At 40.7% G+C, this 26,463-nt stretch overlaps 3 protein-coding genes across 5 annotated transcripts in view; all 3 read right to left on the bottom strand.

The window, feature by feature from the left end:
- Window positions 1-4,655, bottom strand: part of eif2s2 (eukaryotic translation initiation factor 2, subunit 2 beta) — a 5,889-nt gene extending 1,234 nt beyond the window's left edge. Inside the window, exons 1-9 of the mRNA XM_029436515.1 lie at window positions 4,498-4,655; window positions 2,487-2,670; window positions 2,277-2,377; window positions 2,036-2,165; window positions 1,852-1,952; window positions 1,190-1,338; window positions 1,046-1,102; window positions 828-913; window positions 1-127 (exon numbers count right to left, since the gene is read on the bottom strand). The exon at window positions 1-127 is cut by the window's left edge and continues 1,234 nt beyond it. Of these exons, the coding sequence (XP_029292375.1) occupies window positions 1-127; window positions 828-913; window positions 1,046-1,102; window positions 1,190-1,338; window positions 1,852-1,952; window positions 2,036-2,165; window positions 2,277-2,377; window positions 2,487-2,670; window positions 4,498-4,512 (950 nt within the window). The 5' untranslated portion in view covers window positions 4,513-4,655. The remainder of the gene's footprint in view (window positions 128-827; window positions 914-1,045; window positions 1,103-1,189; window positions 1,339-1,851; window positions 1,953-2,035; window positions 2,166-2,276; window positions 2,378-2,486; window positions 2,671-4,497) is intronic.
- A 1,199-nt stretch (window positions 4,656-5,854) lies between these two features.
- Window positions 5,855-12,500, bottom strand: LOC115011265 (charged multivesicular body protein 4c-like). The gene is given in 6 exon segments (XM_029436346.1): window positions 5,855-7,158; window positions 9,058-9,184; window positions 9,696-9,810; window positions 10,207-10,300; window positions 10,303-10,383; window positions 12,189-12,500. Coding segments are annotated over 6 exon segments (669 nt in total). The 5' UTR covers window positions 12,376-12,500; the 3' UTR covers window positions 5,855-7,093.
- A 2,499-nt stretch (window positions 12,501-14,999) lies between these two features.
- Window positions 15,000-25,495, bottom strand: LOC115010749 (vesicle-associated membrane protein-associated protein B/C-like). 3 transcript variants are annotated; one of them, XM_029435498.1, is made up of 6 exons: window positions 25,110-25,495; window positions 23,651-23,803; window positions 22,451-22,554; window positions 21,305-21,385; window positions 20,755-20,937; window positions 15,000-17,094 (listed from the first exon to the last, which is right to left on the bottom strand). In XM_029435498.1, exons 1-6 carry the CDS (start codon window positions 25,165-25,167, stop codon window positions 16,921-16,923), a joined length of 753 nt encoding a protein of 250 aa, XP_029291358.1. In that variant the 5' UTR covers window positions 25,168-25,495; the 3' UTR covers window positions 15,000-16,920. The 3 variants fall into 3 exon arrangements, with proteins under 3 accessions (XP_029291358.1, XP_029291357.1, XP_029291356.1); XM_029435497.1 differs by lacking the exon at window positions 25,110-25,495 and adding an exon at window positions 24,120-25,020 and having other exon boundaries at window positions 20,755-20,886; XM_029435496.1 differs by lacking the exon at window positions 25,110-25,495 and adding an exon at window positions 24,120-25,006.
- Between the last annotated feature and the right edge of the window lie 968 nt (window positions 25,496-26,463).

Raw genomic sequence — 26,463 nt, 5'->3', positions numbered from 1 at the left:
AAACCGGTCTTGATGCTGGCGACGGAGCAGCGGGAGTGGCACGTTTCACACTGCAGGAAATAGAGGCGAGTGTCCTTCTGCAGGATGGTCTCTGGAGAGCGGCAGGTGTGACACGTCACATATTCCTCTGTGGGGGGAAGACAGATATTAGCACGGCACTACTTCCTGTAGTTCACAAGACGTTCTGTTAGATGTTCTTTTGTTCTCGGTAGAGAAGTACAAGGTGTGGCATTTAAATTAAATGTTGATTAAAAATGCGCCTGATTTTGCATTGCAGTCCTATAACCCGATTGGACCCACGGTGGAAAATGACTTTATTTAACTGTTTATGAGGGATGTTCCTCACAACTAATTTTCAGAAGATAGTCAAAATGGAGCACAATTTAATCTATAAGGTTAAATATTGTCCATGAAAATATTGTGTAGATTATAAAAGCCATTTGAAATCGAAGCTGACGGATGCTTGTCTCTTTATAAAGCAACATTTGATTTGGTATGTGTACATTAATAAAATGATAACCATTTTAATAATAGGTTTAACCGATAAGTGATTCTGGTGCCGACTAGCGAGGGTATTATCCGAGGCGTGTTGTCAGTTTGTATGATTTTACGCAAGTGAATTTCCTCCAAAGTAAAATGGTTTAATACTGCTCGATACCCGTCCTGGCTACAAAGCACCTGTCTTTGTAAATGGGATTTATCATTCTTATATTCAACCCACAGACCAAAGTTAAATACAGACATTGAACAAATATGGTGTAAAACCAAAGCATTCATTTAAAAAGATTTAAGTTGATTTGTTTTTCCTACATTAAATGGCTACTTACTGATATATCTTCTCAACACATTTTCTATCTGTTTCTGTTGAAATCTGCCTTTGATCACAAGCTGGTTATTTCCGTCTATGGAACCGCTGTGAACAGAAAAGAAGAAGCAAAAACACAAATTAAACTTTCCTTTCATTTTAGGAACTAGTGCCAGATATTACACAAAATCCAATAACTGTAGATTCCTGAATTTCATGATGGTAAAAACAAAAACTCACCTTGTTCCCAGCTCAGCCAAAAGGAAAGCGAGGAGATGTTTAGGCTGACGATGCAACCTGTGATGAAGCACATGAACAGTCAGTTTGTAAATAACATTTAAATTGTAGCACTGCTGTCAACAGTGAGAGAGGTGGGAGGCTCACAGTTTGCAGATGTCTGTGAAGTTGACGAAGGAGGTTTTCTTGGTTCCCACTCGGACCACCTGAGGAGGCTTCATCACAAACTTCCTCTTCTCTCCGGCCACCATGTCCGGGTTCTTCTCCCTCATGATGTTGAAGACTCGGTTCAGGAGCTGAGACAGAGAGGGTGCAGAGAGTTACGCCAACTGTAGTCTTAAGATACATTTGTAATTGTTGACTTCACAGGTTTTCAACACAGGGCAAACATATGCATATTAATGGCAAGAGGAGTGTCAGTATAATATTGATAGTGCAAAAGGAGTTTCTTATTCCTGTGATTTCTAAGTGGCTTAATGGACGTTTATTCACGACAACCATGATATGATGATGAGCTCAGGACTTGACACCAAATCTAAAAATGTGTGCATTATGTTTGTGTGTTCATATTTAAGCACACATAACAGCAATAACATAACTTAGCAGGCAACAGTACAAAACAACTAAAGTTTTGTATTTGTTCTAGTTCACAGGAAATGAAATTGGTTATAATTAAGATCCCTTCCTGGTTTTTCCTCCCTCATTGCGCCACATTCTTCGATGCAACTTTCTTTTCCGCTTGAGCACACACACAACAAGGAAGTATGACGTTTTGAGTGGATGAAAATACATTTTTACATTTGTCCCACCTCATCATAAGAGTAGTCTCTTTCAGAGCCGGACCAGGACGGTCCCGTGATGGAGCTGAAGGAGATCCCATCGTTGTTTTTCCCCTCATCATCCTCCAATGCTGGAAACACATCATACAAACTTATTATTACTCGTCTCTTCCTTTAGTTCTCCGCTTTAAAATGCGAGGGGAGTTATTCTCACGGTCATCCTTCTCCAGTAGTTCGCCTTCGTCAAAGTCCACTTTCTTTGTCTTCTTCTTTTTGGTAGGCAGCATCAGATCCAGGTTGTCCTCATCCAGCACCTCTGTCTGCTCTCCTTCAATTTTCAGCTCCTGAGTCGGACCAATGAGAAGTGAAACTCAGCAAGGAGTTGACGAGAAATGGCCGTGTGAATGTGGTTAAGACAAGAAAGAGAGAGTGGTGGTGCTTTAGCAGTGACTAACCTTTAATCCCTCCTCGACTTCGTTTTCAAATACTTTCTTGGGCTTCTTCTTCTTTTTCTTCTGGTTGAAGAAGTTCAAGTCGTTCAAATCATCGGACGGCTCTGGAGAAGACAAAACAAATGAATTCCAATTTAATGCCGGCTGAGTTAAACATACGATGCAACATCTCTTGTGAAGAACAGACGGACACGTCTCTCTTTTCGTTCTAACCTTTCTTCCTGATTTCATCTTCATCTATATCCATCTCCCGGTCGTCTCCAGTCTCTGGTTCGGCCTCCTTCGCTTCCACCTCCTTGGCCTCTTCTCCTCCGACCCCCTCTCCTCCTTCCTCATCCAGCATGAAGGGCTTCTTCTTCTTCTTCTTCTTCTTGGTCATGTTAGGGTCAAAAATCATCTGAAGCGGAGGAAAAGAAAAGAGAAAATTAAGTTTTACAACTGTGACATGTTTTAACTTCTTGCCTTGTGATAAATAATTTGTTCTTTTTTATAAATTGCTCATTTAATTTGGTTTTGTCTGAGCTTCCACTTCTGTGATTAGAAATGTTTTGTGTTTAATGTATTACAGCTATGTTTTTCTTAAAAAGGTTATTTTTTTACTAAATCAACTGGTAACACTAAACTAAAGTTAAGTGATGTTACATATGTTGTGCTCTGATATAAAACAGTGACTCGGCTACTGTCTAACTGCTGTCTAAATTGTCCTGCAATAGAAAATTAAAGACATTGAATAGTCAATTGACAGAAAATTAATCTGCAAAATGAATCTCAGTTTGTGTCATGTTTAGCAAAAATGCCAAAAACGCTCTGGTCACAGAATCTCAAATTGGACTATTTGACTTTAATGATAGTTAATTGAATATATTTGGACAGTTTGTCAGACAAAACAAGAAATCTAAACATGTCAACTTAAAATATCACTAATTAAACAATTGATGCAGAAAATAATAGATGAATCTTTATTGAAAATAATCTAAATGAAGCCCCACAAGAGACACCTGACAGATTCAGAGTAATAAATAGCTTCAACATTGATGTTTGGAGATCTTCCTCTTATTGTTATCTCAGTCAACTGATGCAATTTTCTGAAATACTGTAACTGCTGAATGACTGGTTTGTCATCACACCCACATAACTTATGTTACTAATGACAATAAAAAAAAACACATTTTTTTGAACACATCTGAAATTGCATGGAAGTATGTTCATGTGGGTCGGAAGTCTTACTGCTTTATAATCTGCTGTTAATTTCTATTTTATTTCTCTTAAAATGTATTATTGCTTTCTATACGTCGGTGTGATACATGTGCTATATAAATAAACTGATTTGCATATGTTCCCCCAGCTTAACATCCTCTTAATATGACACTAAACGAGGGTTTTAAAAGGGTTTTTTGCTCTCAACAATGTTTCTCTAAATCAAAGTTGAACTCATCCTCCTCCAGCTTATAGACTACTGTTTTTAAAGTCTTTGAAACCTACGCCCTTTAAATTTGCGGGCAAGATAGTTTTCTTATATTAAGACATTATCGCCACATTGGCTGATGTGAAGAAGAAAACATCTCATTCAAACTGCATTTGAAACGTCTCACTTCATTTGTTCGTCATTTTAAAACACGAATCTCCTCAAATGTGAGTTTATCTAAAGAACATAGCACACAGAGGGATCATGGGGATGAACCCCAATGACACGTTAAATTGATTCATTTCGTGATATTTAATTATGATAGTGTTTCTGACAATTATATCTGTCACAACTCTGTCTCGGTGAAAACTGTCTATCTAGACTAAAACAGAGCTACCGTTATTTAACGTTAATGCAACGTAACGGTAGCTTTTTTGTTTCTGGTAACACTGGCCGTTAGCGCCGCAGCTTAGTTACCGACCGGCTAACGCTAGCTAGCTAACGTCAAACGTATGATTTGAGTTACCCAGCAGCTGTGACAGGGCGGATTGATAAACCACGATGAGAATTATTAATCTGCACGATGTGATATATCGTGATAAAGAGGTGTTCTGGATGCTTTCGTGTCATTTTGGCAGTCAGGGCCGTTGCTAGCTCGGCTGCAGCCATGTGAGAGCTGGTGCGGCGGACAGGGAGGAGCAGCAGTGCCGAGGCCCAAAGTCGTCTCAACACCCATCTGACGCGATAATTCACATACTTTCACCCAACAAGTCTACACACCAACACGGACTAAATTGTGGATAACCCGAGATGATTTACCTCGTCTCCAGACATGTTTGCGGGCTGAAAAGTGACTGAAATCCGGCTACTTTTTGTCCCTCGATCAGTCCCACAATGCTGCGCCGAAAATATCTTGCATCAGCGTTGGATCCGCAGTACGCATGCGTGGAGTCGCCAAATCCTGACGCGATAACTTTGCGACGTTGCGCTCCATTTGGATGTTCAAGAGCAACATTTTACAAACAAAACTGCTGCGAAAAGGTTAGAAAAGTCTTCCATATAAAAATCAGATTATAAATAAAGTTAATGCAGTGACTTTGAAAATTACTAGTCTTTTTTTTCTCCATCTAAGGTATTTTCTTTAAAGATTTAAAAAGGGCATTATCGTGGACTGCTCATTTTATCACGTGGTTATTAAATTATAAAAAGTGAATATTGCACATGGCAGTGATAATTGCACCAATAGTGGTAAAATAGTCTGTTCTTGGTGCGGTGGTCTACCAGGGGCCGTGGTGATGGTACAGTCTGACCGCTGCAGGGAGAAAGGACCTACGGTATCTCTCCGTGAGACACCGCGGGTGAAGCAGCCTGTCACTGAAGGAGCTGCACAGTGCGGACACAGTGTCCTGGAGGGGGTGGGACATGTTGTCCAATAGAGAGGACAGCTAGAAATATACTATTGGTAAGGTACTACTGTCTGCTAGAGGTGCCTCATTTTTATTATGCATTTATATAAACAGGATTGTACCATTGAATTCAAATATCTATTTTATAAAGAGGGACCAGGCCAAGAGGTCATTCAGGGTTACTGTCCAAATAGAAAACCGGAAAGTTGTGAGTTAAATACTAGGGCTGCCACCATTGTGCCCCTGAGCAAGAGACCCTGAGTTGCTCCGGGGGGACTGTCCCTGTAGTTAGTTCACTGTAAGTCGCTCTGGATAAGAGCGTCTGCTAAATGACCTGTAATGTAATGACTTTGGGAGTCCTGTAAATTAGTAAATTCTTTAATGCAAATTGTAAATAAAACATACAATACTAGGGATTAACATCTCATTACTTACATGTTCTAATTTTAGTGTACTTAGAATGTATTTCCTCATATGTTGCTTGAGATTTATCAGAAAATGCGTGTATACAATGGCCTACATCTTTGTGTCTCTGTGTTGATTTGAACCACAACTACAACGATGTGCCCATTAATTGAGTAGTTGATCGACGAAAGATTCAATGGAAAGTATTTTGAAATCGTTTTTAAGTTAAAATGCCACAAATGGGACGGCTCCAGCTTCTCAAATGTGAGGATTTGCTGTTTTTCGTGGATTGTAGATTGAATATCTTTGGGATATGGGGCTCTGGAAAATGTTCTGACATTATTATAGATGACAAAACTACAATAAAAGAATTGAAAACCTTTAATGATTTTGCAAATAATACTCTCATCTGGATAAATAAAACATATAAATGCAAACATGCTTGTCCATTCGTACTGTGTTAAGGGTTTTTTTTCTATGTAAAAAATGTACATCATGACTTTGAAAAAACTAAAAGAAATTAACTCTTTAAACTCCAAAATGTTGTAGATTGACTATAATCTAATCTTTTACAAAGCACCATCTCCTTCAAGATGTAGTTAATAAGGTGTGACAATAGTTTATTATTATTATTTTTTCAACATTATACAATTTGAAACAAAAATCCTTACGAGAAGGACCGAGACAGACAGAGTCGGATGAAACTGCGAGGTTTAACATCTCTCTTTCTAGCCGTGCGTTGTGATCTGTATCGTGATTTCCAAATTGCTTCATGCTTCACACAACCTCGACAGAACCTCTCAGTGACGGCAGAAATACAGTATATAAAAAAGAGAAACATTTGGGATATTTACACCAAATAACAAGAACCACTGGTGGGAACGCCTTTGAGGGAAGGAGAAGTGCCTGAAGTGGCGACAGGAGGCGAAGAGGAGGAGGGAAAAGGGACAAAGCGCGCAGCCTGAAACAAAAGAAGAGGTTCGGATTCTGGCAAACACACAGCTCATAGCTTATCATCCAGCTCATGCTCAGCTGTTCTCCTATTTTCAACAGCATTAACAAAAAAACTGAGCAAAGGACTGTTATTTCTGTCAAGAAGGGAGAAAGAAAAAATAAACATCCAGCCAGTTTAACGCCACAAACACAAGTAAATATGTCGGAAACAGATCTGTGAGGATTAAGCCTCCATGAAAATCCCCCTGTCCTCCAGTGACGTTAGCCACGCAGCAGGTTACACTGATCTGATAACAACTCCTTTATTGCACCACAGAGCTCACAATATTACACCTCAGTATGAACTCTGTGTGCACTGAAACAGCCCTGCCCAGTACAATGACCATTAAGTGCTAGTATTGTGTTAAAATTGAGGGGAAAAAAATATTAGGTGATAGAGCTTCAATATAAAAGCCCCTGACACACAGGGGTCTCTGTATTTGTGAAGGGGACAGGGGAAACAAAGTCTACAGCATTGTCGCTTTTTCGTAGTGTTACATAAAGTCAGCTGTCATCAGACACACAAAAATATACTCATACACAACATCCTATCAGTCCATTCATTCCCCCTGGCTCCTTCTTCTTCCCTTTCTGATGCAGGTATGCTGCGATTACATGGCTTCCATCGCCCAGCGCTGCAGGTCCTCCATGTCGTCCTCGTCCTCCTCTTTCTTGGCTTTGGGGGTGAAAAGACACAACAGTTGTTAGAGATGGGAGTGAAATGGTACGGTCATGTTAGACTGATCTCAGCTGGTTTCCAGGATCCGCCTCTACCTGTCAGCTCCAGACTGCTTTTAACATTGTACAATGTAACTTGCGTGATTTGAAACTTGTTTTAAATGCTGCAAAGACTAAGCTCATGATGATCTCGAAAGCAAAAACCAAACACTTGAACCTCCCTCCTATCGCCACTTCACAGGGTTCTGAGATTGAATCTGTGTCTCAGTTCAAGTATCTTGTTGTTATCACTGACGATTCTCTTTCTTTTAAACCTCACATTTTAGAACCTTTGAAAAAATTAAGAATAAAATGAGGTTTTTATTTTAGAAACAAGTCCTGTTTTTCTTTCGAGGCCAGAAAGAGATTAGTCTCTGCAACGTTTCTGTCTGTGCTGGACTATGGAGATGTTGTTTATATGAATGCATCGTCTCAGTGCCTCAGCTCTCTGGATACCGTCGACCACGGGGCACTGAGATTCATAACAAATCTCAAAACCCTGACGCACCACTGCACCTTATATGCTCGTGTTGGATGGTCTTCCCTGACCTCCCGTAGACTGAAACACTGGCACATCCTTATTTATAAAGCTATTCTGGGTACTCTTTCACAAGACCTAAGGATCTACATTAGTAGGAAATGCAGTGGACTGTATCGGCTTCGCTCCGAGGACTTGTTTCTTTTAACTGTCCCAAAGGTCCGTACAGAACTTGGGAAAAGGGCTTTTAGTTACGCTGCTCCGGCTGCTTGGAACCAGCTGCAGAATGAGCTGAAGCTCAGAGACTCTCAAACACATTGAAGCAGAGCGCTCTGTCTGTAAATGTTTTAATTAATGTTGTGATTGTGATTGGTTTTTTTGTCTGTAACTGTGCTGCTGCCTATTTTGGCCAGGACACTCTTGAGAAAGAGATTTTTAATCTCAATGAGACCTATCCTGGTAAAATAAAGGTTAGTAACCTCAAACGTTTACTTTAACAGCTGAGCTTAAAGCAAACATTTGACATTTTGAAAAATATGAATATTGTCCTTCTGGCGAAGAGTTAGACGAGAAGATTGATCGCCATGTCCGTGCCAGGGATGCAGAATACATCGGTGGTCGATATATTACTCGCCGATAAGTATGAAAATTAATTCGTTGTTATTGTTCCGATAGTGGAAAATCACACAATAATTACATTTGATAATAATGTGGATGACAAGGAATCGCAGTAAGACCCTGTTGTGTACGGGGATTATGGGATGTATTGGGGTGAGACACACACACACACACACACACACACGTAAAGACATTCAAAGCTTCATTTGAAAAACACGCTTGTCAATAAGTAATGTCGATTATTAATTAGTCTATGTATTAAAAAATAAACTAAGGTTATTACAAACTAATTTATAATAACTTTTTTTAAACGTTTCAATTGAAAATATGTATGTACAGTATATGTCTTTACATTTGTAAAATCAATATAATCTGTTATGGTATCGGCCACAACAAACAGATAATTATCGCTTGTATTATTATGGGTCCTGAAATTCCTTATCGGTGCGTCTCTAGTTTGTACGGTTTCTAAGCATAAAGAAACCGCTCGCCTGGTTCTGTCCAGTGGTCATAAGATCTGTGTACCATCTCTAATTAACAAGTTTTATATCTCCTTCATTTAACTCACACAAACAGCGAGGAGTAAAAACTCCTCCAGTCTCCTCTGGTTACTTAGAAAATGCGCAGAGCCGAGAAATATTCCCACGTAAAACGGCAAAATGGTCTCATCTAACTCTCTGCCAGAAAGCTAACAACCATATTTCCCAGAGTGAGGAACTATTCCTTTAAAGTTCTTGTATCAGATTTTCAAAATGCTCTTACCAGGTCTGGAAGGTAATGAAGAAGAAGGCACGTTGGGGAGGGGGACGTTCTCCGGTCCCCCGATCTCCAGAAGGTTTTTGTCCAGCTCCTCCTGTTCCAGCTCGTCCAGCTCCGCCAGCAGCTCATCCTGACAAAGAAACGATGAGGATTACTAAATAATTCATGCAAAACCAAAACCGCAAAGATATTGATCCTAGTAAAGAAAATACAGATAACATATAAAATGTTCTTTTTATTTCCCGCGTGGTATAATCTGCACCTTATCTTGTGTGTCTGTACACTTGGTGAGTAAAACGTCTCGCTGAGAGTTTAATCAAAAATACTTCAAGTTAGTTGACTGAGAATTGGAGAAAGAGTGTATTCATTCTTTCTGCCATATTGTCCCCAAATGAGTGAATACCATCAACTGTGGAGAAGTTGGTCTATGAGTCAGACCATTCAGACACCAGGCAGACTTAATGCCCAAGTAATGACTCAAGACGCGTAGAAGTCAACAAACTGTTTAACCTGGTGAGTCTCAAAACAACGCTGGACAGTCTCTGGGATTGTGCTGAACTTTGTGTTTTCATCGGTCCATCATTTATTACCGTATGTTAAACACAGAATAAAAACATGTCCTCTTCACAAATGTCGCCCACCTCATCAAACTCTTCTCCAAAGCCGACAGGTTTAGAGATGGCGTCGGAGATTTCCTGGGCCAGCTCCTGCTGCTCTGTGATGTCCTGCATCAGGTCGTCCACCTTGTCAATGTCCCTGAAACAACAAGCATTCGTATGTGAGTAAAACAGAGCATGCGCACGCACACGCACACGCACACACACACACACACACACACACACACACACACACACACACACAGACAGAGAGCGAGCGAGCGATAAGTTGGCAGAGTTAGGAGTATTTAGGAAATGTGTATGAGTCTTGATCATATACTTCATATTACTTTTGAGCCTGTCACTGATAACGTCCGGTGTTGATGGTTTGGATTAGGGAGGTATTACTTCATACGGGTCAAATCCTCTGCATTTAAATATAATTAAAGCATGTGCCTCATAATCTTTCTATTGATCGCCCACGAAGGCAATTAGGAAGCAGAGGGCTGCACTTCACTTCAGTCCACTTGTAAAGTGACTGGGTGCTCGCTCTTACATGTTTTCATGAGCAGACTTCATGGCCTTGGCAGCGAAGCCCATGTTCTTGAGCACTTCAGTGTTGGTGTTGGCGTTCTCCAGAGCCTCTCTTGGAACTCGATGGTCGACAGCGTGCCGTCGATCTGGGCGAGCTGCTTCTCATATCGCTTCTTTCTTTTCAAAGCCTGCAGAGCCGCTGTGGACAAAAAGACAGAAAAAACCATTAAAGGATTGTCACAAAAATAGACTGACTGCGTAGAAATGACATTCAATGACAGTGAAGTAAAACTGTGAATCATGAGGATTTCTTTGAATAAATGGTTAAACATTTACAGTGTTAGTCAGCAAATATTGCACTCTTTCAGGTCAACGAGGAGGACAATTAGTTATAGCTTGTGACGGGCACTGATGAGATGGAAAAAGTAGAAATGAATCAGCCTCTGTGGTCACATGACCACAACCACTAACTCACACCTGCTGCAGTGAAACTATCAGACAGGCAGCGTTGACTCATTCTGTCAACCTTTGTGGAGCTGGAGGAGGAAATACTTAGGGCAAGGTCAATGTACACAAAGTATTCAAGCCAAGTACAAAACCAAGCTTTTTTTCTTTTAATGCACTGCATTGTAACACCAACTTCTTTATGAACCTTGAGTGATTCTTCACATCAGATGTTCTCCACAGCTATCGCCATTTAAAACTGAACTGAAAACATTCCTCTTTATCTGCGCCTTTCAGCAGTCTGGTTTGCCAGTCTTAATTATTATTTCATTGTATTCTTGCTTCTTTTATTGGTTTTAAGTCCTATTATTCTTTTTTTTTATTGGTAAACTTTATTACTATTTTATTCAATTTTCTTCTTACTGGTTTTAATTGCCTTTGATTTTGCACATCAGGTCAATTTTAATAAATTCTTAATCAACACTTTCATGCTTTTCAGGTGTGTTCAAAACTACTACCCATACTTCCATGTTATGCACCATTTATCTATTCATGATCCCAGAGGATTTATCCTTCATTTTCTGTGACGTCTAGGTCAATAGTCTAGCAGTGACATCAGCCCAAAAATCAGCCCATTTACACACAAGTAAAAATCACAATAAATATAACAACCAACCCACCAGATTCACATCTTTCTTCTACAGCCAGCCTCAGTCCAAAATGTCAAACTTTGCCATATCAACATACCAGTTTGACTTCCTTGCTCTAGTTGATGTCCAGTTAGTCTGACATAAATAAACCTATATGTTGATCTTTTTGCATGAAAATATGAACCATGGAGATATGTGTTGACGTTGTGCCGTTGGATACCGTACCTACATACCCAGTAATACAAATACTTTCGAGAAAAAAAGAAAGAATGGGGTCTTCTATTTAATGTAATACTTGTGTTTCCATGTGGCCCGTCATTACTGGTAAACAACGTGAATATTGTGATACTTTGCATTTGTTTCTTGCACCATTAGCTTCTATAACAGTGTGTCAGGCAGCTGTAGGACCCGCTGTGGTTTCTATGCAGACTTCTTAACAAGGTGCAAACACGCCCACCTCTGACAGTGATCACGTCCTTTTAACATGTGCAACTCCGACGCTGAGCCCTTGTCCTGACACACTGAGGCAATATTTTTATTGCCAGTCTATCTGCAGTAGGATATCTAACAGTTAATAGAACCGCTTGGGCCACACCTTTTTGATTTTTAAATGGCCACTGATCAATCGGACGAGAAAATGACCATCACAGGAAAAAGTCAAGACTAGCGTTACCTCAGTAAAAAGAAGTCAAAGATAATTAATCATTAAATAATCAAATATCACACACCATCGACATGACATCTACTTGTCTCTGTGATAAGGACTGTGGGTGAAGCTGCCAACACTTCTGACAGCTGGGGAAAGTTAGCCAACTTAGCTAACAGGCTAACATTTAGCTTAGGGTTGTTGACCAGGCACTTTGACACGAAAGGCGTAGACACTATCACAACATACGCCCTGGTATCTCACCTCTTTTGTTTTTCGTGCCGTTTTTCTTGGCAATTTGCAGTTCCTGATCGATCTTTTTCTCTAAAAATTCCTGTTTCTTCGTTAGCATGTCCTCCGTCTCTCGGAGTTTCTGGATCGCCTCCTGTGGGCTCGGTCCCTTTCCTCCTTTTCCTCCTCCTCCTCCAAATATTTTAGCAAACAACGACATATCTGGGGTGCTACAATTACACTATTTATATAAAAAAAAAAAAATCAAAAAATTTGCTAAACACACGAGAAAGCAAGCTTAGCTACCTCGCTGCTAGGCTACACTGACACTTCGCCCTGGCCTGATTGTTGACGTTTTTTAACTTCCTGGAAAAGGCCCGGTGACGTCATATTGCCCTATGAGGTGGGTGGGGCTTGTCGATCTCTGTCCCCACCTGCTGGACACTCACCATTACTGTGTCGCTTTACTTTTTCATTACAGGTCATTTAGCATACCTCTTATCCAGAGCGACTTACAGTGAACTAACTACAGGGACAGTCCTCCTGGAGCAACTCAGGGTTAAGTGCCTTGCTCAGGGGCACAATGGTGGCAGCCCTGGTATTGAACTCTCAACTATCTGGTGTTGTATTTGGAAGCCGTACCACCAGACCACTAGGCCACCACAAGTCAGAACTGAACTTGGAAAGACCGACTGATCTTACTGAATCATTTTATTATCTATTTGTTTATTTATTCTTTATTTCAACATACTTTCGATTTTACCTGTTCTGTGCCCATTTTTGGATTACTGATGATCAAATCAAATCAAATTTATTTATATAGCCCAATATCACAAATTATACATTTGTCTCAGTGTGCTTTACAGACTATACAGGACACGACACCCTCTGTCCTTAGACCCTCGCATCGCACAAGGAAAAACTTCCTAAAAGAAACCCCATAATTAAAGGGGGAAAAATTGAAGAAACCGCAGGGAGAGACTGAGGAGGGATCCCTCTCCCAGGACGGACAGACGTGCAATAGATGTCGTGTGTACAGGATAAACAACATAGTACAAATACAACATTTGACAGAAATGATGTGTGTTGAAAAAGAGAAAGTTTGGATGAATCCAGGAAAATGTCAAAAAGGCTTCCCGGTGTCCAGCAGGACCAGGGCAGCAGGCGCTGTCACGATTCCTGATCCTGACGTAAACTTTATCAGTGCCAACCTGCCACATGAGACACAGAAACTCTGGGGATGATGCCCCGGATGATGAGTTAGTAACATACATTTACATAAATGCATACAGATAGAGAGGGAGAAGAAGAGAGAGAGTTGAGGAGAGAGGAAGAGAAGGAGAGCAGGGAGGATGTCCCCCGGCAGTCTAAGCCTATAGCAGCATAACTAGGGGCTGATCCAAGGCAAGCCTGAGCCAGCCCTGACTATAAGCTTTATCAAAAAGGAAAGTCTTTAGCCTACTCTTAAATGTGGAGAGGGTGTCTGCCTCCCGAACACAAACTGGAAGCTGGTTCCACTGGAGAGGAGCTTGATAGCTGAAGGCTCTGGCTCCCATTGTACTCTTAGAGACTCTAGGAACCTACAAGTAACCCTGCAGTCTGGGAGCGTAATGCTCTGATGCATACTGGGCACAAGCCAAAAGTGTCAGGGGCCCCTCTGACCTTCGCCTGTAAAGAATGTTACTCAAACAGACACCATGGATAAAAATACATCCATGAGAGAAACATACCAACCAGGAAGAGACTCAAAATGATCACAAAGAAATATAAAACGACCACAAAGAGACACAAAGAGACCCAGAACTGACTATGAAAAGGGACAAAACATCCAAAAAAAGACATAAAATGACTACAAAGGGACACAAAACAAGAACAAAAAGAGACTAAACGTCACTCTAAAGAATAAGGTTTGTCACTGGTCATGGCAGGTGTTTTCCATCAGCTGTCAGAATACATCCAGCACACAAAGGTATGCATAATAAAAGGCTGGATTGAGTAATAATATACAAAAGAAAATGCTCTTTTTTGTATCATTAAAGTATGCTCATAATCAAGAATACTGGATTTATTTATGTGCTTATTTCACTAAGATCTAGTAAAAAATAAAAATAAAAGAACAAGATTTTGCAAAGTTTAGGTTTCCAAACTTAAGATATTTACCATATTATATATGTGAACTTGGAATTTGCTGATCTTCTGCGTTATCATCACTGACGGCTTTAAAGACCCCCTCCACTCAAAACGCTATTTTGCTTCACTTGGAATATTTGAGCTTCACTGTGCAGAACGTTGTTGCAGTTTCAAACTCAGGGTCTGAATTTAAGTTTTCACCTCACCTGCCACTGACTTATATCTTTCTAAATATATAAATGTATCTAAAAATCTTTGTCAGCCACTTCTAAAGCAGGATCTGTCACTTCACAACTTGAAGCTTACACTCATGTGATGTGGATGTATGAAGCCTCCAGTGCAAGTACACTGAGAATACATTTGTAGATGATTTTTCAATGACTAGAATTTTGATCCAAGAACCTACATCTTTTTAAAAAAATCATTCATATCAAATAATTCTTATTTATGTCCTATAGCAAGTCGGGAGGGGATCTAAAAGGATTTTTAAAAAGGATTGAAAACAAGTCAAGGATCAGTTGCCTTAAATTCATTAAGAGCAGTTTAATATATTTTCATTGTGTTTCAGTACTGCATGACCTTTAATAAGTGCATTGGCTTAGTGGCTCTTTACTACAAACTGAGTTAACACACACACACACACACTTTACAGTCTCTGGTCGAATCTAAACTAAATGAAGAAAAAAAGAGTAAACTTTTCACAGAAGCAGACAGTTGGGGGTATATGTATTTTAATTCATTATGATGCTACATGATCCATGGTGGTTGTTTAATTATTTTCTTCCTTTACTACAGTATGTTAATAACTTTGCCAGTTATCTTTTTAAGTCCTTTTATTTTTATGTACATACAAAAGAGTATCCAATTACTGTGAGATTACATTGTTGTGACTGTATCTTTGCATGTGTGATCTGAAGCGCTGATGCCTTTTTTTCTCTTTAATGTAGTGTATTCACAGGTCAGTCCTCGTCCCAGCCGCCCGCATTCCCACTTCTCTGCTCCCCAAGCTCCCTCAGGCAACGAAAAATACAGATATTTATTCTTTTTTTTCTCTTTAACAACCTGCTTAGATGGTCATGTGACAGCCGAGATAATACAGCTGTGTTGTCTCAGTTATCTCACGACCACCGGAGCCCGACACCAAACAAAAGAAAAAGATAATCCAAAGGAAACAAAACACACACACACACACACATACTGATAAACCAGACTCAAGATGGTCCCTTTTGAGAAGACAGTATTTTTTTTTGTTTTGCCAATATAACTTCACTCAAAAAATTAATAATCATAATAAATCCAGGTCATTTCATGCAGACTGAAGAGTGGACACTCGAATATAGTGCATGTGAATATTATAAACAACAGAAGCATCGTGGCTACGTGATAATATAAGAAAGAAAAAAGCAAACAACTGCTGTAATACACTAGAGGACGCAAATACAATACTCCATGGCCAAAATTAAACAAGGTGGCCAAAGCTATTGTTACATACTGTATGTTATATATTGAAAATGTCCGAGATGGTTTTGCGTGACAAGTTCACTGCTTTAAGGGGGAAGATTGTTGTTTTTGTCTCGTGCCTGTCTCTCAACCTGAAGAAGGAATTATTAGGAAAATTAAAGTGTTAACTGGGAAAATCTGATGTCTTGAACTAAATTAGTTGTTTTTTTAACTAGATCACTGTGCAGCATGAATTTATTTATCGTATTCTTGACTTTACAAGGTTATCATTTTACAAATTACCCAAAAACAAATTGTATTTCTACAGATTTCCAGGTCTGACCAGCAACAAAAATGATCAAGTTCTAATCTGAATTTTCAACAAAGACCCCCATTTTTCTGTTGCAAGCAGGAAATCTGTTCAGATGACAGATTTGTTTTCAAACCACCCCTCTTCCTTCATTCTAAAACAGCCTGCGATTTCACCATTTGTGGTCTCCTCACATAAAAACATCCACACGCAGTCGAAATCAAGAAGACACACGCACGCGCACACACACACACGCACACACACAGCTTCTACTGGCTCACATTTGTTTTTACCACATACTGTTTAGAAGACATTACATTGAGTTTGAATCTAGAAAAAAAGTCTTTCACTGATCACGTGTGTTCACCTCTCCTTGCAGATTATCAGTAATAAGTGGAAGAGAGATTATCAGAAGAGAAGTGTTAGATCTTTCTTATAGACAAAGTGAGTGAGGAACTTGAAGACTTAAGAATCAATAAAGAATCAATGAAAGACTTTAGACATTCAGCCAGCGTGAAGCCACTTCCACACACACCACTAACTGTTACCTGTGCAAGTTGCGGAAGATCATTTAAGGAAGGAGGGATGGACGGAAAGAACAGATCAGAGGTGGTATTTAAAAAACAAAAAGAAAGGCAAGACCTGTGACAAAAACTTGCACTCATGGTTTAACTTGGGATCGCCTTCCCTCATTCTTTTTTTACACGTTAAATTATTTTCCATCCAGACAAACCATTGTGATATTGCCTTTTATATTTTAAAACAAAAAAACAGAAAAGAAAGAGAAACCAACATAAACCCATAAGACATCCCCGTTGCCGTCATTGACACGTGTCCTCCCGAGCACGCCGTCCGTCCGTCACTGTGCTCTGTCTGTCTGTGTCTCTACAGGGCCAGCTTGCCAATGATGACTCCAATGACAAAGAAGAGCACGCAGAGCGCCAGGACGCGGGTGCTTAGGCCTTCGTCCCTCATGGCCGAGGTCGCCATGGCGGAGGAGGAAGAAGAGTGAGGAGCGCCCATTGAGGTCACCTTTCTCTTCCGCAGCCCGTCGTCCTCCTGAGAACGACAGAGTCAGAGATACTGTCAGAGCAGCTCAGCATACACACAAACGCGCTCAGAGCGTTGTTGAAAGCAGGTATAATATTGCGGCCTTAAAGTACTGTCAGAAATGTCCAATCACAAGCCGTGTTAAACAAATGCAACGGTAAGAAGTTTGAGAATCAAACTTTAAAATCGGTGTTATAGACTGCAGCCAATCAGAAACGGGTCAGACATTCAACCTTTAATTGGTGTTAAACACAGCGGTCTAACAGAAATGCAAAACAATTTGCACGAGCAGCCAACAAAAAGGAACAAGTCTGAGGCTACTGGAAAATAGCAACGATTCCTCTCAACTTTAAAAAGAAAAAAGCTAACTTGCTTTCATAGTTAGTGTGAGCCCTGCGCTTGGTGTTTCTCAGTCAGTTTCTTCGCTGCGGGTTGCAGAGAAGTTAGTTTCAGCCGTAGTGCGCCGGAGGCCATCAAGTCCAAGCGATTCTGGTACTTGGACTGCATGTGGAGGACCTGGCTGAATCCCTGATCAACCAGATATGTTGTGGGAAAGGAAAGAAGAAGCAGCTTGATCTTCTCCCAGAGAGCTGGGTAACGTTCGGCATATTTGACCCACATGCTGCCCCAGCCAGAGGTGAGGAAAGTAGCCTGGGCCTCATCTGAATGTCGATAAGATGCTCCTGGATAGCGGGCTCGCATTTGTTCATGTCTGCCTGAAAGGGCTGCACCACCCAGACGGGAACATCGAGGTCCAGGAGGTCCTTGAAGCGGATCTCCATGTCCGCCTTAATCATCCATCAGGTGTCATCATTTCTGTCACATGGATGTTGTATTTGTACTATGTTGTTTATCCTGTACACACGACATCTATTGCACGTCTGTCCGTCCTGGGGGAGGGATCCCTCCTCAGTTGCTCTCCCTGAGGTTTCTAACATGTTCCCCCTTTAATTATGGGGTTTCTTTTAGGAAGTTTTTCCTTGTGCGATGCGAGGGTCTAAGGACAGAGGGTGTCGTAACCTGTACAGTCTGTAAAGCACACTGAGACAAATGTATAATTTGTGATATTGGGCTCTATAAATACATTTGGTCGATGTAATGAGGAGGCGGTCATTGGTAAGTGCCTCAGACACCAGCAATGAGTATAACCAGCAAATCGTTCTCGATGCAGACCATACGATTCCATTTTAAATTGGTTATTGTATTGCTTGTTCTTTGTATTTGGACGCTAGAATACTTAATGAGTTAAATAAAAAAATGTACTAAAATATTTGATGATTATGTTAGCTTTAAGTTCTGAAATTGTAGATTCATTTTCCTGAATAAAAACATTTAAAGATTCGTTCACATATTACACTCTGGGCCTATATTTTCAATATAATAAACATTACAACATAAAGTATTCATAGAAATAAAATATATTAGTGTAATTGTAATAACAGCGGGCCTATTATATCTATTTAGTGATGTTTCTGAAATTAAGTATCACTATGGTCAGCTGCTCATGCTCTGCCTGTACAGATCCAGCCTGGAGGTGACTGTGGAGGACTGCCTTGCACTGGACCAGGGTTATGCCATTTCCTTGCAGCTTTAGTGTGACCGTTTCAACAAAGTCTGCAAGGTACATGATGTCGCAGCGGCTGGACAACACCTTTTCCCCCCCGAGATCTGCATCAACCTGCCCCAGGAACTCCACGATGCTGTCAAACAGCTCACAAAAACGAGCAAGGCAGTTTCATTTTGAGAGCCAGCGGACATCAGTGTGGAGAAGAAGACGCTCACATGTCTCATCATTTTTCTGACACAGCTGTCGGAACAGTCTGTCATTCAGGGCACGGGCTTTTATTTTGTTTATTGCCTTGACTGCAATATTAAGAGAATCGCGAAGAGCTGGAGTTTTAGATTTGGCCACTAGGTTGTGGCGGTGCAAGACACAGTTGACTGCGAGGACGTGCGGGGACCTGCTCCTTCAGCAGAGCGGTGAAGCCACGGTACCTGCCAACCATGGAGGGGGCACCATCAGTGGCGCATGCCAGGATGTTGCTAATGGGAATTGACTTCTCCTCCGGATACGCATGAAGCGCATTAAAAATGGTCTGGCCCTTGACTCGTTTCGAGATATTTTGAAAACAAGAGTTCCTCAGCCTTCTCCTTACTGTTGGAGGCGCTATAGCGGACATAGGCCATCAGCAGGGCGTCATTGCTGAGTGGGAGCGATTTCAGCACCTGTGTGGGATCACGCTCCATCACCGTAGAGATGACCTCTTTGATGGCAGGGAGCACCAACTTCTCTCCGATTGTGAACGGCTGTCCACGTTTAGCTATGAGCGGGGAAATGTTGTATGACACCAGTAACACGCCGTCACTCTGGCTGGTGGGACGCTCCTTGTGTGCTTTCTCCGGGTGCATCTTGATAAGGTGCTCCTGGAGACGATGAGGGTTTCATGGCCTCGTTTGAGGAAACCTTTTTGCACAATAAGCACATCAGAAGTTGTGCATTGGCGGGGCAAGGCACACATTCAGAATACTGGCGGCATTTCGTTTTACTCTGTGCCATTTCTCAGATAAGCTATATGTTGTTTGCGGGAAAAAGCAAAAATAAATGAAAATACAAATGTATCTTATTACTTTTGCGCGGGTCACACGTCACGTACCTACAGCACTTATTGGCATATAAAAAAATTAATGCTGTCCCAGCTGGAATCAAGCCGGCTGATGGCGTTACTGTGGCGCAGCTGGCAGGTGTCTGGTTTGAATATTGTTTTAGAAAATTGTTTACTTATATTTATTATGTTTGGTTTGTGTTAATGTGCGTTTGCAACGTTGTAGACTTTTGTATACAGTTATGTCAATAAAGCCACTTGAATTGAATAGTGTTACAGGGTGTGTGTCTGGAGGCTGGTCAGCGGAGCACCGCTCTTGTAAATCTGTAACCACGTCATAACACGGTGTTCAAGGTGTATCCTTCGGAATACATTCATGCTTTCGAGCAGCGGCAGCTGAGGGGGTGATGTTGTTTTTTAAAGCAGCACTTTATCGCTCAGCAAAATAAAAATGTAAAAACAACACCAAGTTGCCTGAACACTGGTCGGAATCAATTCAGAATTTGGTTTATTGCCACGTAAATTTACACTTACAAGGACTTTGCCTCGCTCTTTTGTTCAAATCTTAGATTTAACAACATAGCAGAGCCTATAAAACAAACGCCCCCCCAAAAACACCCCCTTTCAAAGATATTGCTTCCGCCCCGCTGAGAACCCTGATTTAGAGGTTGTTGCACTCACCCCTGAAAGAGAGAACATTATTCCTGGCACTGGTGCTGAATGTGTTATAGGTCACAATGATATCAGAAAATATAAAAGACAGATTTGATTTTTGCTGTATTGAAGAGTAAAAGAACAAAATAATACCATTCATACAATGACTGGAATGATTTTCAGAGAAACTGGTTCAGTCTCACACGGTGTAAGTCTACGAAAGAAATGTTTACCTCTGGTTCTATAATGGCCGTCATTTCAATTAAAATACATTTGTTTTTTTGTATTTTATGTCAGATGGTTTTATCTTTCAAACAGTAGACAACACGTTTGAGAATGAAGCTCTTTCTGTGTATGATAAAGGCTGAAAGAAAACGCAGACGGATTGCCTCTTTGTTTTTGTGCCTCTCACCCTGATCTGTTTGTTTTCTTCCCGTAGCCTCTGCACCTCCATCTGCAGCCGCTTGCACTCCTCCATGATCTTCTTCACCTCTCCGTCATCCAGCGAGGCACTGGCGGACTTGGGCAGCGAGGAGAGCTCAGTCTTAACAGAGGAGGTAGAGGAATACACAGTTTTGTTGGTTTCACTCTCACGCTGTGGAGAGAGAGTGAGGGTGGGCGAGAGGAAGGAAGGGGGATGAAGAGACATGCAGAGACGTGGAAGGGAGTGAGATGAAAGTTCACTCAAATAAATCATACAAAAAGCATGTAATGGGTGATACAGTGATGTGTTGCTGATGGGTACCAGACCGAGAACACACTGAGCAACAGATAAAAGAATTAACTCTAAGGAGACATGCAGTGTGAATCGGATTTTATTCTTTAAAATCTAGTCTGCATTATTTTTAACTACATGAGACAATGTGGGAAAATGTGATTTTTGTGAACCTACACCCGACACTTAATGATTGAATGCTTACAGTAGCACATGAAATGCCCATCAACCAAAGAGTTAGACTTACAGTTTTGTCATTTTCTAGTGGCATCTCAAATGCACATCTCAACTTTGAATCCATCAGCTCGTCAGGCTTCGCCTCCTTCCACTGTGGGCAAGAACATCGAGACAGACAGGAAGAAAATACCGTGAGAGTTCATACCAAGACTCTTTAGCATCAGATTAGTTCTGTTCATCTTTCGTGTAATTACAAGTCTTTACTTCACAGGAAATGATCTAGAACATGGATGTCAAACTAGTTTTAGTTCATGTGCCACATACAGCACAATTTGATCTCAAGTGGGCCAACCACTAAAACTATTACATAATAACCTATAAATAACAAACCCTCTAAATGTTTCCCTTTCTTATCGTGTAAAGAAGTTCATTGTGAAAATGTTCACAATCCATTAACAAGACTGAGATGTCTCGCTGATCTCTCAGCTCCGACTAAAAACAGACTGATGTTTCCTCCAACCTGCCAACCATTCATTCATCTTCTCTGTGTTTTTCACCATGATGAGTCTGATAGTGGCGCCGAATATTATATTCTTTGAGCACTGCAAGGGGCTATAAAGACAAAGCACACTGGCTTCCCATTTACCTCTGTGAAGAAATAGGAACTGGTCCATTTTAAAAGAAACCTTGACCTTTACACTAGCAGGCTCTTGCATGGACAGCAGCCGAGCCTGAACGTAAGTATGTGGGATCTTTAAAAGCATATCGAGCATGGGGTCCGCTACTCTGAGGACAGCACGAGCCACAATGGTGAAAATAAGAAAAAGCAGTGCATTTGATTTACAAAATTGGAATTAATGACTTCTCTGCAAGTTTTACAGTTTGCGAAGTTATCTAATGCGCTGGATTGGACTCTTTGGCGGGCTGGTTCGGGTCCTCGGACTGTATGTTTGACACCCCTGATCTATAAGAATCACATTTTGAGATTTGGGACTTTTATTATAAATGTTTCCAAACAGTTTCTGCAAAATGGGACAGACACATGTAAACGGCACTATTCAAGAGTTCAGCTGCAGGTAGTTCATCGGAAAGATGAAAGTGCCTACAGTGTGGTTCAACAAGAACAACTCGGGGTCCACAGTTACATAGTGTAAGGAATAACAAAGTATATCAACAACAATATAAAACAACAAATCATATCTTATGCTCTACTCACAACTCCTTCCATGTCAGTCATGTCGTAGGGAGCCAGCATGGACTGCACCATGAATTTGTGTTTACTCTTTTCATTGGGGTCGTAGTCAAACGGCTGGAGCATAACTGTGGACCAAAACAATAACAGAATGGAGAGCAAGAACATTAGGGAAAGAGTAACTTCCTGTATTGGACCATAACAACTATTATGCAACCTGCAAATGAAAAGACATCAGTCAGGTTTATGATTTTGGTTACACTGAACTGCCTGGAAAATCATTTACTTATTCACTGAAGAGTCCAATGATTCTGCTGTAATGGACGTTAGGAATTCAGATGATCACTTTGATTTCCATGACAGTAATGCAGACGCTAGAGGCGTAGGACTGCTTTCATTCAAAGAACTCTAATTACTAAAACTGTCTTTTAGAGCTTTTAGACATTACTGAGCTGTTGAGGCTTCCCCCTGAAATCACCGTCAAACCTCGCAGGGAGACTGATGGGCTTTGAGGGGAAAATAAATATTACAATATCCATAAAACATACGAGGTTCATTACAAATACTAATTATATGTTATGATAGGTGTGAATATTTATTTGATGTAATGATATTTCTTCAATTTAACAACACAACTATGTTATCATTCTCAATTCTTCTTTTATTCTAAAACTATTTGGAATGTGATGAGAATAAGCAGGTTTTAAAAATATATTTTTGTTGGGATTGTAGTTACCTGTAAAGATTATACAGATATGCCTCCTGGTGATTTTTCAACAATATTTCTAACAGCTCTACTGATGTACAATGACTGGTAGAAGATTTATTTTGGTGCCGAAATGCAATACATGCTGGCTGGTGGCTTGATATAGCTTTAACACAGTTTTCTCCTTCTATTCAAGAAAAATGATACCATTTTCTAAACATGTTTGTGTTGCTGCTGGGTGAAATTATCAATAAATGCCTCCTTTTTCTCGGCCATTCGATCCACAAATGTAGTGATTTTTTCCTCAGATACCTAATACCTAGCCCTAATTTAGACATATTGTCTGAAAGCAACCAGAGATAATCACATTATTAAGCCACTAGGTCAAAAATACAGACATCTGATTGCATCAGTATCACAGAACTCTCTGAATAAGACGTGAAAACCATTCTGTGGGTTTTGAACTTTGACCGGGCTTTGCACCAATGTTGCCAGAAGATGCAAAAATGTTTACGAACCAGAAACATTGACGGAGTTTCCAGCGTCAATGATGCCACTGTTTGGGCGCACACAGTATCTGCGAGGCGCGGTTGTCTTGACTTTGAAACACACATTTCTCTCTGTGGGGTTGGTGAGCTTCAGAGTGGCAGTGACGACATCTGTAAACGGGCCTGAGAAGGACACAGAGAAGCAGCACTGAATCAAGGGTGCATGTACATTTATTAGTTTGGGTGTTTGTTTGTCATTTGTGTGCATGGCTTAGGTTCCTGGTTAAGAAAAACAACTGAGTGGGCATGTATGATATAGAGTATACACACATTGTGTGTCAGCAAGGATAAATGTATGAGTAGTGTTTGTGAGGGACTCCACACATCCTGCATTAACAGAGCCCATTAAACATTAAAACGATGGAAAGAGCAGCAAAAGCCTTTACTTTATTATTCATGCCCCGCCCTCAGCCAAAACCTGACACTGTAGAAAACTTACTTCTATGTTTTCTTGTTGCTTGAGTAGCATGTAGATCACCCTCACAGCATTGCCCTTCACACCGTCTGACCATGTTTAATGTATTATTCAACCTCTTTTGGAAACTGAACCTTGGTTTTTTTTTTAAACTGTGTGTTGGACAAATAACCTCACTGTGCTTTCGGCTCTTTTCAGATACACTGTGCATCAGTAAGTGAGTGGGCGTATGTATCTTCCCCTAGGTTATCTTTGCATTCAAAGCTCTGCAATAATCAATCAGGAAACAACCAGCTACTATTCCATCACCTTAGGCCATCACTTGACCCATTTCTACAGCAATATCACACCCAAAATCTCAGAAGGAGCCATTATTCCTGGCATACCAGCTCAGTCTGTATTTTCACAATCTTTCTGCCTGGATATAGGAAAGCTGGAAAGGAATTTAGGTTGCACAGTGAGAGTAAAACGGTAAATCTCCCAATCACAGCTTGCTAGCTTATTATGTTGTGAAATAAGCATGTTAATACGGGAGAGCAATGACATCCTGATTTAGAAATTGCTAGAATATAGTCACTTCTTGGCAGCCGGGCGTTCGCAACAACATCGAGAAGAAGGCGTATATCAAGTGTTAGATCACATCACGGTGTTTCACATGCTGTCAGAGAATAAAAGGCAAAGCATAGGGAGCAAATGAGTAAATTAGAGAAATGGGACGGCGGGCCTGCCCTGACGCTGCAATGACAGCTAGCACTGGGTTAGCTGAATGCTACCTAGCTAGTTAGATAGTTAGCATCGTCGCACACAGTGTCGTTTCACCTGTCATCGCCACTGCTGTCCAACACACAATTTACAGCCAGCTAGTGTCCGTCTAATTAAATAGTAGCAGCAACAAATAACGACACAATAGTAAACGTTAACTGGTTAATGCAGAAATATATATATATAGTTGTCATTAACGGCTTCTTCGTTAGCTACCTAGCCCCCCGGCCCTGCCCTCTAGTTCAACGTTACCTCTGAATTTGAGTTCGTGGTGTGGCTCTAGCACCAGGACTTGTTCTGTTCTGGCCATGTCCCAGAGCTTCTTCCTGTCGTGACGGCGAGGACAACGATATTTTACCGCAGGTAGCCCGAGGAGGGGAAGCAGCTGGCTCCCGAAGAAACAACCCGGCTGTCCACGGTCTATCTACGGGAGGGAGGGAGGAGTGATGATTGCAAATGCACCACCACTCGGACTGGCTGGCTGGCTGACTGACTGACTGCCACCGACAGCTGCTAGAGGCTAACGTGCTAGTGCTAACTCTGCTAGCAACGAAGAGACGGGAAGGAAGGAGGACGACGTCACGCGAGGGGCCGGGCTGCTGCGAAATGTCACGTGGTTACTTGACCGTTGCGAAAACAAACGTTCACACCTCGAAGACAAATCTCTAAATTCATACACATTAACGGTGACAAAGACACCCCAACATGCACCAGTGTGAGACTGAGACTGAGCAGCACTTTGAAACACTACGTTGATAAAGTAATCAGAAAGAATATTAACCAGTGACGTAGACAGTATTTCAGAAATACTGAAGCCATGATAGTCCTCCAAACGCTAACATTTCCACATGTTTTACATGATCTATGTCTTTGACTAACATTGTGATTTGATTTGGACAAATGTATATTTTTGGGTAACCTTTTTACTCAGTCATTTTTTATTTTGTTTATTCCATCAACCGTTTAGTTAGGCTTTTTGTAAATTGTATTTCCCAACTTGACTGTTCTGTTTCTAAGTCTTCTCCACCCATGGGAGAAATGCTTAAGCCTTTGATTATTTAGTTGGGCCTAAAAGTAGTAACTTTTAAATTAATCGAGTCTAAACAATAATGGAACCAGCCAATAAAATATCCACTATGCTATGTTTTAATTGTAATACCCCAAAATGATTTAGGACACGATCATAATGTCCTCATAAGCAGCTCCGGCCCTGCTAAGGAGACTTAGCATCAAATCCTCCTTTAAAAAAAGAAGAAAAAAACACTCGCATGTCTTTTCTGGCACAACATTCCTCATGAGAAGTTCCCTGGTAGAACCTAAAATCACATATATATATATATTGTTTCGATATTGTTATTAGTTTAATTTCATATTAAAGACATGTCTTCATTGTCGACTCGTCCAACAGTGTTCCATCAGCAGGAAATTGCAGTCTAAAGTTTATATTTAATTTAATATACAGATGTTTTTTCATCCTTGGGGGAAATAATGCTGCCATCGTACTCTACATGTCAAAGAAAATTAATGTAAGGGCGGTGCTTTTGTTGCATCTTTTCCTGTATACTTAAAGCAACAATTCACACCAAAACAAAATGATGTAATGTTC

The sequence above is a fragment of the Cottoperca gobio genome, chromosome 7 (assembly GCF_900634415.1).
Source record: "Cottoperca gobio chromosome 7, fCotGob3.1, whole genome shotgun sequence".
Taxonomy (NCBI): Eukaryota; Metazoa; Chordata; class Actinopteri; order Perciformes; family Bovichtidae; genus Cottoperca; species Cottoperca gobio.
The sequence above is the reverse complement of the archived record's forward strand: the minus strand, read 5'-3'. Positions and strand labels throughout refer to the sequence as shown.